Consider the following 21,119-nt stretch of genomic DNA (forward strand, 5'->3'; position numbering starts at 1 on the left):
ATACTGTATGATTCCACTCATATGAAGTATCTATAGTAGTCACAAAATAAAAACAGAAAACAATGCCAGGCGTAGTGGCTCACGCCTGTAATCCCAACACTTTGGGAGGCTGAGGCGGGTGAACCACCTGAGGTCAGGAGTTCGAGACTGGCCTGGCCAACATGGCGAAAACCCTGTCTCTACCAAAAATACAAAAAGTAGCCAGGCGTGGTGGTGGGTGCCTGTAAATTCCAGCTACCTGGGAGGCTGAGAAAAGAGAATCGCTTGAACCCAGGGAGCAGAGGTTGCAGTGAGCTGAGATCATGGCCACTTCACTCCAGCCTGGGCAACAAGAGCAAAAGTCTGTCTCAAAAATAAATAAATAAAAGAAAAACAGAAAACAGAAAGGTGGTTGCCAAGGGCTCGGGAGAAGGACTAAGGTAATTTTAAAAGGTATAGACTTTCAGTTTTACAAGATAAAATAGTTCAACAGATCTGTTGTACAACAATGTGAATAAACAACAATACTGAACTGTATATTTAAATATGGTTAACATAATAAATGGGATGTTAGGTGTTTCTTACCACAATTTTAAAAAAATAATTTCTTACAAGGTTATGCTAAGAGAAGAAACAGGGAGCAAAGTGTTCTGACAGAATCTTAACCCACTTTCTATCCCAGTCTCCATCAGCTAAGGGATTACTCACAGTTGTTAGAGAGTGTAAAACAATGAGAAAACCTCTCTTGCTGATACGGAGGAAAATTCAAGCACACCACTTCAAAGATCTTTCTGCGTATTATATTAATGGGTAAGGTATAAAGAATTTACAAACCCTAAAATGCAACTATTGGTATTTCATTCTAATTTATGTTATCTGTAAGTATAAAGAATTTACAAACCCTAAAATGCAACTATTGGTATTTCATTCTAATTTATGTTATCTGTAAGTATAAAGAATTTACAAACCCTAAAATGCAACTATTGGTATTTCATTCTAATTTATGTTATCTGTAAGACTTTACCAATTCAGTCGAGTCAGTGGGGGAAAAAAATAAAACAAATTGAAATACTTATGTCATCTAAATATGACTACTAGATGTATATGGATAGTTGCTATGGTCTACTGATAATAACCGCATTCTTGTGTTCTTGTGTCAGTACAAACAATAAAATACTTTTTAAAACAAATGCTTTGAAAATATTGTTCATGAACGAACAATAACATGCAACAAGAATACTATATCATCATATAATCAAGTCACAAAAACCACAGAGCAAATTAAAGAGGCAAGCAGTTTAAGAGTCCTACCCTCTTCCTTTGTCTGTGAAAGACTCTATTACTGTTCCTTCCACTGGACCATTGGGATCTGCTTTCAATTCTAATATTTCTGCCAGAGCAATTGTTGCTTCTGCCAAAGCCATCAGATTATTGCCCTTTAACAATAACAAAGGTTGTTAATACACATTAATAAATATTATCAGTAAATATAAATACCAAGGACAGAAAGTCACATAATCCTTGCAGGATATATTATACTTTTCTCTTTAATCATTAAAAGCATGATTACTCAATTTAACAAAGAAAGGAAGGGAGGGAGGGGAAAAGAAAATAAGAAAAAAGAGAATGGGAAGAATGGAAGGGAGGGAGGGATCAGCAAGAAAACCTGAGCCATGGACAGATCTTGCAAGGAATAAGTGGCTATTTTTTTTTAAAGTATGGCCACTGGTGGTACTTGTTACTATCCCTTTCATAAACACATGCAATGCTTCATTCTTTTCTTTCTCCTCCGTCTGTCCCTACAATTGTGTTTCCTTCCTCTTGCTTTCTTTTTTTAAGTTCTACCCAACTGAACGAGATTTCACATCTATTATTTCATTTGATCAACTCAAGAATCCTATAAAGTAAATCAAGCATTACTTACCCTTATTAAATAAATGATGAGAAAATAAATAAAAAAGAAATCACCTCACCTCCCTGGATCTTCTTACCTCAACCATAAAATGAAGAAGCTGGAGTGGGTGATTCTTTTACCTTTCATGGTCTATGTTTACTATGCTCTCTAGGGCTCCAAGATTACAAAGCCGATTAACTGGTGATGAAACTGGAACTGACAGGCAAGGTATTTTTCCACTCCTCGTATCAGCTAAGAGATTGCTCACAGTTGTTACCAAATATAAAACAACAGACAAGGGCCGGGCACAGTGGCTCATGCCTGTAATCCCAGCACTTTGGGAAGCTGAAACTGGCACTTAGGAGTTCGAGACCAGCCAACATAGTAAAACCCTGTCTCTACTAAAAATACAAAAAATCAGTCGGGTGTGGTGGCACATGCCTGTAATCCCAGCTACTCAGGAGGCTGAGGCAGGAAAATTGCTTGAACCCAGAGGCAGAGGTTGCAGTGAGCCAAGATCATGCCATGCACTCCAGCCTGAGACACACAGCAAGACTTTGTTTCAAAAAATAAAAAATAAAACAATAGACAACTGTAAAACAAAACAAAACAAAAAAAATTGACTATTTTGCTTACCCACCCACTTATTCCTAGTATTTATTCCAATTTACAAAATGCTGCTCCAAAAAGCAGAACTAGAGTTGTTAACTTGCATGAAGTAATCCTTTACATACCTTAGAAAATCATCTTACCTCCCTGCCACTCTCTTCCAATCCCCTCCATTCCCTTGGAATCATCTCTGACACACCTCCAAATCTGCCTAAGTAGCTTTATATCTACCTACTCATCTCATGGTATCTGGTCAGAAAAGGTAGTCAACTCTTCAAATATTTTAATTTTTTTTTTTTTAGACACGGTCTCACTCTGTTATAAAGGCTGGAGTGCAGTGGCAAGCTCACTGCAACCTCCACCTCCCTCGCTCAAGTGATCCTCCAGCCTCAGCCTCCCCAATAGCTAGGACTACAGGCACATGCCACCAAGCTAGGCTAATTTTTGTGTTTATATGTAGAGACAAGGTCTCACCATGTTGCCCAGGCTGGTCTTGAACTCCTGCCTCAATGGATCCAACCATCTCGGCTTCCCAAAGTGCTAGGATTATAGGCGTAAGTCACTGCGCCTAGCCAAATATTTTAATCTTATTGTAGTAAGCTTAACATGTGGCTTTCGGAGTGCAATAACAATTGAGAGATAGTGCAGAAGATAACAAAGTCTAAGTCAGCATTTTATAAATTTCAGAGAAAAAGATGCAGTTTTACTACTAATGGAGGCATAATTTCTAAGGATCTTGGAGGTTTAGTAAAAGTAAAGATGAAATTTAGGAAAAGTAAAGATGAAATGAGATTTAATTGGAGGAAGGTGTAGAGTAACCCACCATCCCTTCAGTGAATGATCAGGAGAAAAAAAAAAGGCTATATTATATAACAAGGATGGACAAAAAAGGAAATTGTTACTTAGCAGCAACCTCTACGGGGTAAAAGAATTGGAAAACACTGATATGAGGCAAGTACTGACTTTCCTTGGTGCTTATATTCAAGAAAGAATAGATGGTAATTTTAAAGAAAATGGAATTCATTTAAATAACATTTTAAAACATGTAGCAATTTAATCCACAAAAACATTCAGTCAATCAACAACAAAATCAACCTTAATATTTAATCTTGGTATTCATGAACTTTTTGTTTAAATCTCTTAAATGCTGTAAGGCCTGTTTTCCACTTGTAAGAGGCATGAAATATGAAATATAAGCACTTTTTTGTTAACAACTGGATTTCATTTCTGCTTAAGATAGTCTTTGGTCAGGCACAGTGGCTCACACTTGTAATCTCGGTGCTTTGGGAGGCCAAGGTGGGACAATGGCTTGAGGCCAGGTGTTCAAGACCAGCCTAAGCAACACAGTGACACCCTATGTCTACAAAAAATTTTTAAAATTAGCTAGGCATGGGATGGCACCTGCCTGTAACCCAAACTACTTAAGAGGCTGAGGTGGGAGGACAACTTGAGCTTTGGAGGTGAAGGCTGCAGTGAGCTGTGATAGCACCATGTCTTTATCCTACTATTTCCCTTATTCCCCATTTATTCTCATCCTAAGTATCTCATAATAAAAAACATATTCCATTTAGACTTGACTCCACACTGATCAGCTGGTGACTGACCTCTCTGAGCCTAATTCCTAATGTGCCAAACTGAGATAATACCATCTTTGCCTGACACCCGGAAAATGTTTTAAAAACAACACAAATTATGTACATCAAAATGTTCTTTAGATGTAATATACTGTGTGCATTGTGTACAGTGTTCCCATTCAGGCATATTCATATGAGGTCCCCACATTTACCGTAAGTGCGGAGACAGGCACTGCTTGAACATCACCTCCATAATCTTCACATACCACATCATAAGCCAGCAGCTCTTTTTTCACTCTTTCAGGATCAGCCTCAGCTTTGTCACATTTATTTATGGCAAGGACAATAGGAACTGAAAGAAACGGAGTTAAATAGAGTGAAAATGATGACACCTTCAATTCCAGGTATTCACAGTGAAAGACACCAACTTTCTGTTCCAGTTTTCTCTTTACTCAGTGGATGTTTTTATCTAACAAAAGGCCAAAATGACCCACTTTAGAGTCATATCACCCTACACTGCTCTCTACACATAAATAAATCCAGATGCAAGACGTTAAAAGTATAATTATAAGCAGATTCTGAGTGAATAACAGACACCTGAGATTATCAAAAAAAACAATACAGTTGGGCCGGGTGCAGTGGCTCATGCCTGTAATCCTAGCACTTTTGGAAGCTGAGGCGGGTGGATCACCTGAGGTTAGGAGTTTGAGATCAGCCTGGCCAACATGGAGAAATCCCATGTCTACTAAAAAATACAAAAATTAGCCGGGCGTGGTGGCACGCGCCTATAATCCCAGCTACTTGGGAGTCCGAGGCAGGAGAATCGCTTGAACCGGGAAGGTAGAGCTTGCAGTGAGCTGAAATTGTGCCACTGCACTCCAGCGTGGGCAACAGAGAGAGACTCCATCTCAAAAAAAAACACAACAAACAATACAGTCATTCCTGGGTATACTGGTGAATTGGTTCTAGGAACCCCCCACCACTGCCTGTATCAAAATCCCGGCATACTCAAGTCTTGCAGCCAGCTCTACAGAACCGTGTGTACAAAAAGCCATGTAAGGAAGTTTCAAATTCTGCGAATGCTGTTTTATTAATGTTTGGTTGAAAAAAATGTGTGTGTTAAGTAGACTCACACAGTTCAAACCCGTGATGTTCAAAGGTCAACTGTATTTTGGGTAGAAAAAGGCCTATCCTTAAACATAAAAGCAAGATCAACAAGTACACTGGAGATAATCTCCAAAAAAAAAAAAAATCATGAGAAGATTCCAATTCAATACTACTAGATCATTTGCCTCTTCTTTCCAGGGTTTATTAACACATTGTTAAAACCCAACATCTCATCCTAGGTTAAAACTAAGTACCAATATCACAAATTTCCTTTTAGGACTTATACTATTTATTCATACACCTAGGTCAGTGACCAACACATAGTCGACTAACACACAGGCTCTCAATAAATGTTTACTTAATGAAAGGACCAAATAATCTTTTAATCTACTTATCACTAGATAATCTACTTATCACTATTTCTCTCTTTAGAGAAATCACACAAAATTCTATGAGATAATTCTGTGGCTGCATTTCATCATCTCTGTAATTTTCTCAGGTATCAAACAGAAATTTAAAAATATACAAAAAAGTTTTGCAATCCACAACATACTATTACAAAAAAGTACATCCCAGCTGGGCACAGTGGCTCACGCCTGTAATCCCAGCACTTTGGGAGGCCAAAGCAGGTAAATCACCTGAGGTCAGGGGTTTGAGACCAGCCTAGCCAACATGGTAAAACACCATCTCTACGAAAAATACAAAAATGAGCCGAGTGTGGTGGCGGTCACCTGTAATCCCAGCTACTCGGGAGGCTGAGGCAGGAGAATCACTTGAACCTGGGAGAAGGAGGTTGAAGTGAGCCTGAGCCAAGATTGCACCACTGCATTCCAGCCTAGACGATAAGAGCAAAACTCCGTCTCAAAAAAAAAAAAAAGAAAAAGAAAAAGAAAAGAAAAGAGAAAGAAAAAGTACATTCCATGTTGATGAGCTGGAACTTAACAGGTAGGTACCAAGAGAAGAGGTGTACAAAGCATGATTTAATGTATTTATCCTATCTCAGCCAATTGCTTTGTAATGGGATCCCTGGCAAATTTATCCCTCTCTTCTTGCCATGTATTCCCTAGAATCATTAAGAACATAGTACATCATACAAAGGCAGTTTTAAGGAATTAGAAAGGAAAGAGAATAACATTGGAAGCTAGCAGATCTAAATTCCAAATGCAGACATACTGAAAATTAGTTGTATAATTGTATATAATTACGGAGAGTTCTGGCTGCTGTCTGAGTCTTACTTTCCATGCTGTAAAATAAAAGAACTGGACTAGCTCAATAACTCCCAACCTTTTAAAAATCTTGCCAGTAAATCTGGGGGGAATATGACACACTTCATCAAGTACATTTTCTCAGTAAGGGTAGGGGTACAGTCATTTCAGAATAAAAATGAATATATTGAATGTGTAACTTTTTTTTTTTTTTTTGAGACGGAGTTTTGCTTTCGTTGCCCAGGCTGGAATGCAATGGCATGATCTCAGCTCACCACTACCTCTGCCTCCTGGGTTCAAGTGATTCTCCTGCCTCAGCCTCCCGAGTAGCTGGAATTACAGTTATGCACCACCACGCCTGGCTAATTTTGTGTTTTTAGTAGAGACGGGGTTTCTCCATGCTGGTCAAGCTGATCTCGAACTCCCAACGACCTCAGGTGATCCACCTGCCTCAGCCTCCCAAAGTGCTGGGATTACAGGTGTGAGCCACCGCTCCAGCCTAGAATGTGTAATTACATGTGTGGGTATTTATTATTATAACTTTTAAATGAAGAAATAAAGGAGACGATCATTAAGTGATTTTCCAAAAGTTTCAATTTTATATGTCTGATCAGATAAGAACTTATTTATTTATTTATTTATTTATTTATTTTTTATTTATTTATTTTTTTTTTTTGAGGCGGAGTCTTCGCTCTGTCGCCCAGGCTGGAGTGCAGTGGCTGGATCTCAGCTCACTGCAAGCTCCGCTTCCCGGGTTCCCGCCATTCTCCTGCCTCAGCCTCCCGAGTAGCTGGGACTACAGGCGCCCGCCACCTCGCCCAGCTAGATTTTTGTATTTTTTAGTAGAAACGGGGTTTCACCGTGTTAGCCAGGATGGTCTTGATCTCCTGACCTCGTGATCCACCCGTCTCGGCCTCCCAAAGTGCTGGGATTACAGGCTTGAGGCACCGTGCCCGGCCTAGATAAGAACTTATTTAAAGCAGAAGGGAAAGTTTCTCTTTAGAGAAGAATTCCACATAATAAATTAACAGGAAATAACAGAATATAACCACTATGCAACTTGTAATGAATTTAGGTGATGGGTACATAGAATTTCATTATTATCTTCCTACCTTTGTATCTGTTTAAAATTTCCATGATAAAAAGTTGAAAACAAAACAAAAAAAAAAGCATAGGAAAGACTGTACCTGTGGTATGTACTTATGGTCACAAGTCCCAAGTTGAATCCTGCTATACTCTTCCTATTAGTTATAAGTCTGTGGGAAAACAATTTATCTTTGAGGCTTATCTATAATACAGGTATAACTCTGGGATTGTTGTAAAGACTAAATGAGCCATATGTAAATGGCCCCAGAACTTTGACTTTATGTAGTACATCCATTAAGTCAGCCACACAGTACCTTGTGCATCTTTGGCATGCTGAATAGATTCTACAGTTTGTTTCATCACCCCATCATCTGCAGCTACAACCAATATGACAATGTCAGTGACCTGAGCCCCTCTGGCTCTCATTGCTGAGAAAGCAGCATGTCCTGGAGTATCAAGAAAAGTTATCTTTTCCCCAGAAGGCAGAGAAACTGTGGAAACAGAAATTCAAGAACATCAAGGACTCAAACATGTACTTCCTTAATACCAAAGAATATATGTGACATTATCAGAAACCATCAATAATTCTTTAAAATAATTTTATTCCTTCCATTAATCTTAATCAGAACACAGATCATAATAATTTCACAATGAAAAGTGATAAAACGTCAGTGAAACTTTTATGGGTTTTTTTCCACGTAAAAATTTTAAACTAAAGTCTCCATATTTCTAGAACATAACTACTTTCATAAATATATCAACTGATAAATCTATTTTAGAGATAGAACAGACCAACTGTTGTACAGGGAGCCACCCTTTCATTAGCAAATCAGAGTTGCACAACCCCCTGAGCCACAGAAAGGCGATTTAGTAGGCAGTAGCTCAGGATTTGAGTCCAGTGACCTTGGGTTTAAATCCTGGCTATGCTACTTACAGGCTATATACTGTGGGAAAGTTACTTAACTCAAAAAAGTATCAGCTTCCTTATTTGTAAGTGCAACTATTAATACCTACCTTATGATGTTGTTGTAAGATAAAAAAGACAAAACATATAAGGTGCTTAGCACAGTACTGGACACATGCTAGGTGCTCATAATTGGGACTATTATTTAATTATTATCAGCAACATTATCACAACCTAGCAAAGGAGGTTATATAAACATAATTAATTAACAAAAAATTGTAGGCTCATTAAATCAAACTAAGAATAAGCTAGAATTAAAAGTTAACACAATTTTCAGCCAGGCACGGTGGCTCACACCTGTAATCCTAGCACTTTGGGAGGTCAAGATGGGCAGATCACTTGAGGTTAGGGGTTCGACACCAGCCTGGCCAACAAGGCAAAATCCTGTCTCTACTAAAAATACAAAAAAATTAGGCCAGGCACAATGGTTCACATCTGTAATCCCAACACTTAGGGAGGCCGAGACGGGTGATCACAAGGTCAGGAGTTTGAGACCAGCCTGGCCAACACGGGGAAACCCTGCCTCAACTAAAACTACAAAAATTAGCCAGGCACAGTGGTGCACACCTGTAGTCCCAGCTACTTGGGAGGCTGAGGCAGGAGCACTGCTTGAACCGGGAAGGCAGAGGTTGCAGTGAGCCAAGATTGCACCACTGTACTCCAGCCTGGGTGACAGAGTGATACTCTGTCTCAAAAAAAAAAAAAAAAACCGGTAACACAATTTTCTTGTCATAGAAAGTTAAAAAATAGCTTTACTAATCACTTGCTCTACATTTCATCAAACCAACGACTGTAAGCTTTAGCCTTCTCTTTTACTTTGAATTTGTATACTTCACACTATGACATTTGGTTTAAGAAAATAGTAAGTGGGGTTCCCAAGCACATTGTAAGGTAATTTGTGTTCATACCAAGAAAGGCACCAATGTGCTGAGTGATGCCTCCAACTTCCATTGCTGCCACTTGAGTTTTTCGAAGTTTGTCAAGTAATGTCGTTTTCCCATGATCAACATGGCCCATTATAGTAACAATCGGGGACCTTGGGATTAATAAAGCTGGATCTGCCTGGGGCCTACAATTAACAGCAAAAGAGTTTCATTTCTTAAATATCAGAAATATTTTAATATAGCCTGTGAATTGGTTGACATTTATCCCTGTGAGCTACCATTAACAATAAAACCCAATATTCAGTGTGGATTAGGCCTATTTTCCCTTCTTATACATATAATGACTTATGACAGACTATTTAATAACTGCCTACCTCCCTGTGGTTTACATTTTCATAAGAATGAGAATTAATCAAATCTGAAAATTCAGACCAATGTATACATTCAGCAAATTTAAAAAAACCTTACAGTTTTATAACTTGAATGTATTAATACACTTTCTAATGCTTTAAGTACTTTGAAGAAAAGTTTATAAACACGTATCTTTATTACAAAAGAAATTTTAAAGCCAATCTTTCCATTAAAAAGTGTGAATATAACTATGTAGTCTCTCCCAAACCCCACCAGTATATACAGTTAAGTTTTACCTTCTTACAGCATCTTTATTTTTTTTGACTTTGTCCTGTTTCAATTTACTCCACTTTAACTTCATCCCTGCCTTCATTATCACTTCCTTGATCCAGACTTCATCTAAATGTGAGTCTGCTTCCAGTGAATCTATGTCAATAGCAGTGTTCAATAAAGCTTCATATATATAATCTGGTTGGAATAAAATAAAACCTTTTAGGATCATTAATCAAATGCTCAAGAAAGTAATCTCTATTAATAAATGTCTATATGAATAGTACACTCAATGAGAGGAATAACTATGCAAACTGTTTCTCTAATATTAATAAATCACAAGGAAGCTAAAAAATGTTTTTAAATTATTCAAAATATGATACATTTCTATTTACTGACTTTTCTGCATATTCATAAATATTTGAATTTATGTATTCTAAGCCATCTGAATCATCAGTAAAATGTTAAGATAGATTTAGTATTTATAATAATTGATTGTAGTCTACTTCTCTAAAAATTAAAGTCACAAATGTCATGTATATATGAATGTGTGTGTGTATACAATCAATTCCCATTATTTGCAATAATTATGTTCTATAAAGTCACCAAAACTATTGAATTAGCAAATATTGAACCACTGTTCTGAGGGGAACTACACAGTTGGGTTCCTGCAAGCCTTTAGTGACATTTCATTAACTGATCAATACATAATTTTGTTTTACGCATTTCTGTTTAAAGATACTATATATATATTTGATTCATTAACATTGAACTCATAGCCAATTGCACTGTAACTCATGCCGGAACAAGCTTATTTGAGATGCATATTTTCTCTGTAAGGCATATCACAGCCTTCTTGAGCTTAGGAACACTAGATAGGACTTCAGTACCACATTTAGGAGCCATTTTAAACAGCAAAATTACCAACAAAAAGTATAAAAATGTGAAAAAAATGTGGCACTAAATAGAATACAAAAAGGACACTTGTTTGCAGTACGACAGCTGAAACAGAGTGTCACCTCATTCAACCTCAGCTTCAGAACATGCAAAATGCACAACTCACATTTTTCACTGTTCTGCACATGTCCAATAATAACTGCAAGAGAACCTGAGTACTGATTTTTTTTTTCTTTCTGGGACAGAGTTTCGCTGTTGTCACCCAGGTTGAAGTGCAGTGGGGCAATCTCAGCTAGCTGCAGCCTCTGCTTCCCAGGTTCAAACAATTCTTCTGCCTCAGCCTCCTAAGTAGCTGAGACTACAAGTGCATGCCACCATCCCTGGCTAATTTTTGTATTTTTAGTAGACAGGGTTTCACCATGTTGGTTAGGCTGGTCTCAAATTCCTGACCTCAGGTGATCTGCCTGTCTGGGCCTCCCAAAGTGCTGGGATCACAGGCGTGAGCCACCGCGCCCAGCAAGTACTGATTTTTGAGCTGCAAACACATTTTGTTGAGTAGGTGAATTTTCAAATACAGAATCCACACCTAAAATAAATAATCCACGCATAATGAGAACTGACAGTATGTACAGACACACACACTATATATCTCTCTCTCTCTCTGAATACATGTATCCTCAATTCATTTACCTGTTTATGTATCTAATAAAAAGTCTTTATTTTTTATTTAAAAAATTTTTTTGGCCAGGCATGGTGGCTCATGCCTGTAATCCCAGCACTTTGGGAGGCTGAGGCAGGCAGATCATGAGGTCAGGAGTTCAAGACCAGCCTGGCCAATATGGTGAAACCCCATTTCTACTAACAATACAAAAATTAGCCAGGCATGGTGGCAGCGCCTGTAGTCCAAGCCACATGGGAAGCTGCGGCAGGAGAATCGCTTGAACCCGGGAGACAGAGGTTGCAGTGAGCCAAGAATGTGCCACTGCACTCCAGCCTGGGTGAGAGAGCGAGACTCCATCACAAAAAAAGAAACAAAAAAAACCAAAAAACTTTTTTTTGAGATAGGGTCTTGCACTGTCATCCAGGCCAGAGTGCAGTGCCACAATCCTAACTCACTGCTGTAGCCTCAAATTCCCAGGCTCAAGCAACCCTCCTGCCTCAGTCTCCACTGTAGCTGGAACCACAGGTGCCACCACCACATCCTACTAATTTTTTGTAGAGAAGGGGTCTTGCCATGTTGCCCAGGTTGGTTTTGAACTCCTGGTCAAGCAATTCTCCCACCTTGGCCTCCCAAAGTTCTGGAATTACAGGTGTTACTGCACCTAACCCAAAAACTCTTGAAATATAGGAAAAATATTTACCTATTCTCTTTTTCATTTTATTTAATGTGCTTTGTTTTAATCTCAGTCATGTTTCCCTGTGGATGATAAACAAATGTATCTGTGATGATAATGAAACAAGTAGTTTTATGTTCCAGACTTGTAGTCACCCTATAAAAATATGTTTAAAGCTGGGCTTTAATATATTAATTAATATATATTAATATATTAATATATGGTGGCTCAAGCCTGTAATCCCAGCACTTTGGGAGGCCGAGGTGGGCAGATCACCTGAGATCAGGAGTTCGAAACCAGCCTGCCCAACATGGTGAAACCCCATCTCCATTAAAAATACAAAAAATTAGCTGGGCATGGTGGCACACACCTGTAATCCCAGCTGCTCCAGAGGTTAAAGCAGGAGAATCTCTTGAACCCAGGAGGCGGAGGTTGTAGTGAGCCAAGACTGAGCCACTGCGCTCCAGTCTGGGCAAGAGTGAGAATCCGTCTCAAGAAAAAAGAAAGGAAGAAAGCCATCCTCAGATAAGCAGAACATTACACTAAAAGAACATCCTATTCACTGGTGTGCTGGCAAATGTTTAATAACTATGCTGTCAAAAATAAACCTCTAATTTACAGCATTCCCCAATTTCCATGGTGCAAATATGCCCACCATGGTTGATTACAAGCTACCAACATAAAGTCACTGAATACAGAGTTGGGAAGAGATGCACAGTAGTAGACTACTATATAGTCTTTCTCCCATACAGATATGATAGGCATAAATAACCTTGAGAACACAAATAATTGTAAAATGCAATAAAATAATTGGGAAGTGAAGAGTTGGTTTTGTTTGTTTGTTTGTTTTGGGGTTTTTTGAGGCAGGGTCTCACTCTGTCGCCCTGGCTGGAGTGCAGCGGCACAATCTCGGCTCACTGCAACCTCTGCCTCCCAGGCAATCCTCCCACCTCAGCCTCCCAAAAAGCAGGAACTAGAGGCTTGCGTCACCATACCCAGCTAATTTTTGTATTTCTTTTGTAAAGATGAGGCTTCACCATGTTGCCCAGGCTGATCTCAAACTCTTGGGCTCAAGCGATATGTTTGCCTCAGCCTCTGAAAGTGCTGGGATTATAGACATGAGCCACCACACCCAGCCAGTAAAAGAGTTTTTGAGTTTTTACTACCTTTATGACTTAATTTTTTAAAATGGTTGTGTTTAACAACCAATAATGCCAAGAAACCATTTCCTATTTATCTTTCTACCACATGCTTTCCCAAGGAAACACATTTTAAGAATGATACAACTCAAATTTACTATGTGAATATGCTCTCAGAGAACTGTAAAACTATTTCAAAACAAAAATTATTAGTTGGCCGGGCACAGTGGCTCACACCTGTAATCTCACCACTTTGGGAAGCTGAGGTGGGTGGATCAGCTGAGGTCAGGAGTTTGAGACCAGCCTGACCAACATGGTGAAACCCCATATCTACTTAAAACACAAAAATTAGCAAGGCGGCTGGGCAGTGGCTCACGCCTGTAATCCCAGCACTTTGGGAGGTTAAGGTGGGCGGATCACCTGAGGTCAGGAGTTAGAGACCAGCCAGGCCAACATGCTGAAACCTCGTCTCTCCTAAAAATACAGAAATTAGCCAGGCGTGGTGGTGCATGCCTGTAGTCCCAGCTACTTAGGAAGCTGAGGCAGGAGAATCGCTTGAACCTGGGAGACAGAAGTTGCAGTGAGCTGAGATCATACCACTGCACTCCAGACTGGGTGAGAGAGCAAGACTCCATCTCAAAAAAAAAAACTTAGCCAGGCATGTTAGGCACCTGTAATCCCAGCTACTCGCGAGGCTGAGACAGGAGAATTGCTTGAACCTGAGAGGTGGAGGTTGCAGTGAGCCAAGATCACGCCATTGCACTCCAGCCTGCACAACAAGAGTGAAACTCTGTTCAAAAAAAATATATATACATATATATGAGTACAATTCTATTTCTAATAATGCTAAAAATACCTAATACTCTAGTTTTCCAATACATTATATCGAACTTTTGGGAAGTAGCTTACATAGAGAGATAACCATTTCCCCTCTGTATTAAATGCATATGGTATTAACATACTATTTTATTTTTACCAAAGACTTAAATATTTACATGTAGAAAAGTATCCAACATATTGCAACATTAAATATTACATCAAGCTACTTAAATGACCCAGGAGAAGAGGGAAAAAAAGTACTCATATCGCTAATATATATAGTAGTTAAAAAGAATCACCTCATGAAAACTATCTTTAATTCAGAAGAGATCTGAATATGAAATAAGCTTCAAATAGACACCCTTTATTTTCATCATAAACAATCAGTTTGGGGTTTAGAGTACTGCTCCATGAGACTAAATTTGTATTTTAATCATTCTATTTATTAGTCATACTAAAGAATTCTGGTTATGGGTTCCTCTATGTGTATAGGGGTAGGGGGTAATATTTGAAAAAAAAAAAAAAAAAAAAAAGGAGTACTCATCTTTTAGAGATATATACTGAAGTACTAATGGATAAAATAAAATATCTGTTGTCACTTACTTATGCATACATTTAAGCTTTTTCCATTCTTTCTGCTACCATATTTGTCTGATAATTGCTAATAATAAAAAGTTTTGCCAGGCACAGTGGCTCATCCCTGTAATCCTAGCATTTGAAAGGCTAAGGTGTGCAGATCACTTGAGGCCAGGAGTTTGAGACCAGCCTGGCCCACATAATGAAACTCTGTCTCTACTAAAAATACAAATATTAGCTGGGTGTGGTGGCATATGCCTGTAATCCCAGCTACTTGGGAGGCTCAGGCACAAGAATCACTTGAACCGGGGAGTCAGAAGTTGCAGTGAGCCAAGATCCTGCCACTGGACTCCAGCCTGGGTGACACAGCAAGACTGTGCCTCAAAAAAAAGTTTTAAAAATCAAGCCTATCATCAATACTATTTATAAAACCACACCAATACAATTTTCTGCAGAAAAAATTCTGAATGATATAGCCATATTCATTTATTTTCACAGTTTTCTAGCTATAAAATGACTGAATAATCCATCTGCAAAATTATTAAAAATGCCAAACAGGCCGGGCACGGTGGCTCATGCGTGTAATCCCAGTACTCTGGGAAGCCGAGGCGGACGGATCACCTGAGGTCGGGAGTTCAAGACCAGTCTGATCAACATACAGAAACTTCATCTCTACTACAAACACAAAATTAGTCAGGCGTGGTAGTGCATGCCTGTAATCTCAGCTACTCGGGAGGCTGAGACAGGAGAACTGCTTGAACCCAGGAGGCAGAGGTTGTGATGAGCCGAGATCGCGCCATTGCACTCTAGCCTGGCTAACAAGAGCGAAACTCTGTCTCAAAAAAAAAAAGGCCCAACAGTGTGCTAACAATTTTGTACTCTTTGTAAGGATGTACATGCACAAAAAGTAGTAACACTTTCAGGCAGGAAATACATTGAAGTTTAGCATTGCTGTGATTTACAAAATAATTCTTGAGAGATAATTTGGTTGATGAGTAACAGCATGTGCTCTGGAGCCATAATTCATAAGATCAAATATTCCCCATATTTCCGAGGTTCAAATCCTGGTTCTCCCACAACTAGCTGGAAAGAGTGGGTAATTACTTATCCTCTCTAAACCTCACTTTCCCAGCCTGTAAATAAGGACACCTAACTTTAGGGCATTGTGAGAAGAAGTACAAGAGTTAAAAAAGTACTGGTACATATTAATGGCTTAACATATATGAGTTACTATTAATTCTTTTTTTCCCCAAGAGTCTGTTACACTTTGTTACAATAACAGGGTATATTTCTCATACACTGAATTTTAATATCACTTTATAATGAAAACTCAAATTTTGTTTCAAAAATCCTAAACTGGTAATAAGCACATCACAATGAAGGAATATAAAAATGGCAATAATATGCTCCATTTATACATAAAAATAATATTATAACAAGTTGTAGTTATTATTATCAGTATTTTTTTTTTTTTAAAGACAGATTCTCACTCTGTCGCCCTGGCTGGAGTGCAGTGGTGCGATCTCGGCTCACTGCAAGCTCCGCCTCCTGGGTTCACGCCATTCTCCTGCCTCAGCCTCCCGAGTAGCTGGGACTACAGGCGCCTGCCACTATGCCTGGCTTATTTTTTTGGTATTTTTAGTAGAGACGGGGTTTCACTGTGTTAGCCAGGATGGTCTCGATCTCCTGACGTAGGGATCCGCCCGCCTCAGCCTCCCAAAGTGCTGGGATTACAGGCGTGAGCCACCGTGCCTGGCTACTATCAGTATTTCTCATATTGTCAAAATGAGTGAAAAGGCTGGGCGTGGTAGTTCACGCCTGTAATCCCATCACTTTGGGAGGCCGAGGTTGGCGGATCACTTGAGGTCAGGAATTTGAGACCAGCCTGGCCAACACGATGAAACGCTGTAACTACTAAAAATACAAAAATTAGCCAGGTGTGGTTGTGGGCACCTATAATCCCAGCTCCTCAGGAGGCTGAGGCAGTAGAATCACTTGAATCTGGGAGGCGGAGGTTGCAGCGAGCCAAGATTGTGCCACTGCACTCCATCCTGGGTGACAAGAGTGAAATTCTATCTCAAAAAAAAAATAATAATAATGATGAGTGAAAAAAAGGAAACCAGAAAATTATAGGGCCAGGCATGGTGGCTCATACCTATAATCCCAGCACTTTGGGAAGCTGAGGCAGAAGGATTACTTGCACCCAGGAGTTCTAGACAACATAGTAAGACTCTGTCTCTACAAAAAATAAAAAATTAGCTGGGCATAGTGACACATGCCTGTAGTCCCAGCTACTCAGGAGGCTGAGGCTGAAGGACTGTTTGAGCCCAGGAGGCCAAGGCTGCAGCAGTGAGCCATGATTGTGCCACTATACTGGACAAAGCAAGACCCTTTCTCAAAAAAAAAAAGAAAAAAAAAAAAAAAAAGGAAGAAGATATAGAAAATTATAGAAAAACAAAGAGAAAGTATATAAGTATAGACCCTCAGTCTAAAAACATTCTTTGGATTTATTCTAATAGCCCACAAAACTTCCACGAAAGAAAACTTAATTCATGTAAGAAAATCTTTTCCACTTTAATTAAAAGCAAAATCTTGGAGAACTACATTTGGCAGAGTCAAGAAACTAGGGATTATGACTTAAAAAGAATATTACGATGACTTAATATATTTTTTAAGTGCCAGTCTAGTTTTTAATCTTTAAATGCCTTAATCTCATTGCAAATAAAATGCCTGGTCTTCCAACATTCCCATATTTTGCTTTGTAAAAATATCTGACTCACCTGTGTTTTTTTCCATTGCCCTGGCCAGTTCCTCAACAGTCATTCCAATCCATACTTCTACCACCTTTTTAGATTTTGTTGAAGATAACTGAGATTTCCGTGGTCTTTCTTCCTATTAAAAAAATCAGAACATATAAACAAAAAGGAAGAAAAAACTTGTGACAATTTAGATTTATTCTGAAATATCTACCACAATCATAGCTACTATTTCTTTTTTTTGAGACAGAGTCTTGCTCTGTCATCCAGATCTCATCCGATCTCAGCTCACTACAACCTCCACCTCCTGGGTTCAAGCCATTCTCCTGCCTCAGCCTCCCCAGTAGCTGGGATTACAGGTGTGCACCACCATACCCAACTAGTTTTTGTATTTTTTTTGTTTTTTGGTTTTTTTCTGAGATGGAGTCTCTCACTCTATTGCCCAGGCTGGAGTGCAGCGGTGTGGTCTCGGCTCACTGCAACCTACAACTCTCAGGTTCAAGCGATTCTCCTGCCTCAGCCTCCTGAGTAGCTGGGACTACAGGCATGCGCCACCATGCCCAGCTAATTTTTGTATTTTTAGTAGAGACAGGGTTTCACCATGTTGGCCAGGCTGGTCTCAAACTCTTGACCTTGTGATCTGCTTACCTTGGCCTCCCGAAGTGCTAGGATTACAGGCGTGAGCCACCGTGTCTGACCATAGCTACTATTTCTACCAACAAACACTCCCATAAGTAGTTAAAACTTAGGCTTAAATTCCTACATCCTTAATTCACTGTTGTACACTGATTCCCAAGGAACCAAATTCATCAGCACCACACAATTAACCAGAACTTCCCTTTCTCACAAAGCGCTATTGCCTGGAATATAGCATTAAGTAATAAATATTCTGTAAATGATAAAATACTCAAAATGGATTTCTACTCATGGTTCTAGGCACTTTCATTTTAGATCAAATAATAAAATAACTTACAGAAATCTGTAACTATGCCGGGCGCGGTGGCTCATGCCTGTAATCCCAGCTACTCAGGAGGCTGAGGCAGGAGAATCACTTAAACCCAGGAGGCGTAGGTTGCAGTGAGCCGAGATCGCGCCTGTGCACTCCAGCCTGGGTGACAGGTTGAGACTCCGTTTCAAAAAAAAAAAAAAAAAGAAAACTGTAACTACCTTTTTTGTTACTAGAAACCTATACTGAGATAAAGCAGCCCCAATGAGCATTTCTGTTGGCCAGGGCCATGCATACAGCTGAGCTGTCCACACAGGGTAAGCAGATGAAAACCCATGGCTCCACTGTCTTAATGCTCTTCTTTGACACAGACTGTGCAGTTGCCTATAAATAGTGTGAAATCGTAGCAAGTTCTCCAATTTCAATAGCTTCTGGTTCATGTTTCTCCTAGGAAAAAAAAAAAAGGTTTTAAAATAATATTCAAATCAAGTTAGCAAATATTAATTGGATATTTACTATATGCATAGCACTGGGCTACACTTAGCTCACTAGACTTACAACAACAAGTAAAACTGGGTTCCTGCCCTGAAAAAACTCAGTCTCATCAAGAGATGGGATTCCATACCAAGTACTCTCTAGATACTAGCTATTATTATTACTGTTAATGTTACTACTATGATAGAATTGAAATACAATAACAACTTGTAAAAGGCTCTTTTTTCACTTTTGAAATATCAACTAACCAAATCACAACTAGAGTAATTTTTCTAAAGTGCAAATGTGAAATGATCACCTTTCTGTTAAACACCCTGAAACTTCTTTTTTGAAACTGGGTCTCACTATATTGTCCAAGCTGGAGGCTGGAATGCAGTGATGTGGTCACAGCTCATTGCAGCCTCGACCTCCTTGGCTTAGGTGATCCTCTCACCTCAGCCTCCCTAATAGCTGGGACTAGAGGTGCCCACCACTATGCCCAGATAATTTTTTGTTTGTTTTTTTGGTAGAGATGGTGTTTCACCATGTTGTCTAGGCTGGTCTCAAACTCCTGGGATCCAGTGATCCACCCTGGTCTCCCAAAGTGCTGGGATTACAGGCATGAGCCACCATGCCCAGCCTTACCTTATTTCTTACACTCCTAGAGTCTCTACACTCCTACCTCTCAAGCTTTTGTTATTATAACCCACCTATAATCTCTGATGGCTTGTCATCTCATCTCTGAAACTTTGCACACACTTCATCTAGTTGGAACTGTCTTTCAATTCTTAACACTTTTCCATCTTCCCATCTCACCCCCTAAAAAAAGATGCTTTATAGTAGGAAGAAGACACCCACTATTTATTGAACAATGCCTTTTGAGTTATTATTCTTAGAATGAAAGAAGAGTTTTTTGAGAGAAAATTGTAACAGAACTCATTAGTAATAGTTCTTTTCCTCCCAGTGGCCTCTACTGCCTCTGCTCTCAAGACTGCATTTCTATGGCTTTGCTTTTCAGTTTTTAGGGGCAGGAACGACAAAAACAATGTAAAAAGAACACGTTTTCCGGCCGGGTATGGTGGCTCATACCTGTAATTCCAGCACTTTGGGAGGCCAACATGGGCAGATCACCTGATATCAGGAGTTTGAGACTAGCCTGGCCAACGTGGTGAAACCTCGTCTCTAATAAAAATACATATAAAGCTATCTTGAACAAAATTATAAACTTTTACAAAGTTTTAAAATTTTTGGCCAGGCACAGTGGCTCATGCCTGTAATCTCAGCACTTTGGGAGACCAAGGCAGGCAGGTCATTTGAGGTCAGGAGTTCGACACCAGGCTGACTGATGTGGTGAAACCCCATCTCTATTAAAAATACAAAAAAATTACCTGGGCGTGGTGGCACAAGCCTGTAGTCCCAGCTACTCGGGAGGCTGAGGCAGGAGAATTGCTTGAATCTGGGAGACAGAGGTTGCAGTGAGCCGAGATTGCACCACTGCACTCCAGCCTGGGAGACAAGAGCGTGACTCTGCCTCAAAAAAAAATTTTTTTTTAATGATTTCTCTTATAATATGGCATTTCTACAATATGCTTATATTTTATATTTATATACAACATATACATTATATAAATATATTTATATTTTCTACTAGATATTCTTTAAAATTGTTCACAAATGATAATAGTTATTTGATGTGACCAAAGAAATCAAGGCTCTGGACGGGTGATCTTTGCTAGATAACTAGACATTAAATGTTACATTTCTTTCTTTCTTTTTTTTTTTTGAGATGGAGTCTCCCTCTGTTGCCCATGCTGGAGTTCAGTGGTGTGATCTCAGCCCACTGCAACCTCTGACTCCCGGGTTCAAGCGATTCTCCAGCCTTAGCCTCCCAAGTAGCTTGAACTACAGGTGTGCGCCACTGTGTCCAGCTAATTTTTGTATTTTTAGTGGACGCCAGGTTTTACCGTGTTGGCCAGGCTAGTCTCAAACTCCTGACCTCAGGTGATCCACCTGCCTCAGCCTCCCAAAATGCTGGGATTACAGGTGTGAGCCACCATGCCTAGCCTAAATGTTACATCTCAACCAATCTTCCCAAAGTGTATTTTATGGTTCTAACATAGTAAATTTATGGTTCTGACATGGCAAATAGAATATACTGAAATTTTTTTTTTGAGATGGAGTTTTGCTCGTCACCCAGGCTGGAGTGCAATGGCGCAATCTCGGCTCACTGCAACCTCCACCTCCTGGGTTCAAGG

General features: G+C 39.4%; 1 protein-coding gene across 27 annotated transcripts in view; it reads right to left on the reverse strand.

Moving 5' to 3' along the window:
* The window catches only part of MTIF2 (mitochondrial translational initiation factor 2), a 31,642-nt gene that overhangs the window by 8,520 nt on the left and 2,003 nt on the right, over positions 1 to 21,119 (reverse strand). For 12 of the 27 annotated variants that reach the window (XR_012095291.1, XM_007970591.3, XM_007970592.3 and 9 more), the window contains 7 exons: positions 18,612 to 18,837; positions 17,469 to 17,580; positions 9,950 to 10,121; positions 9,327 to 9,487; positions 7,769 to 7,945; positions 4,269 to 4,408; positions 1,291 to 1,415 (listed from right to left, as the gene is read on the reverse strand). Coding sequence is in view for 26 of the 27 variants with exons in the window: in XM_007970591.3 (XP_007968782.2) it covers positions 1,291 to 1,415; positions 4,269 to 4,408; positions 7,769 to 7,945; positions 9,327 to 9,487; positions 9,950 to 10,121; positions 17,469 to 17,580; positions 18,612 to 18,830 (1,106 nt within the window). In the remaining variant the exon portion in view is untranslated. The other 15 variants (XM_073022996.1, XM_073022992.1, XM_073022990.1 and 12 more) reach the window with 5 other exon arrangements.

This window comes from Chlorocebus sabaeus, chromosome 14 (genome assembly GCF_047675955.1).
Source record: "Chlorocebus sabaeus isolate Y175 chromosome 14, mChlSab1.0.hap1, whole genome shotgun sequence".
Taxonomy (NCBI): domain Eukaryota; kingdom Metazoa; phylum Chordata; class Mammalia; order Primates; family Cercopithecidae; genus Chlorocebus; species Chlorocebus sabaeus.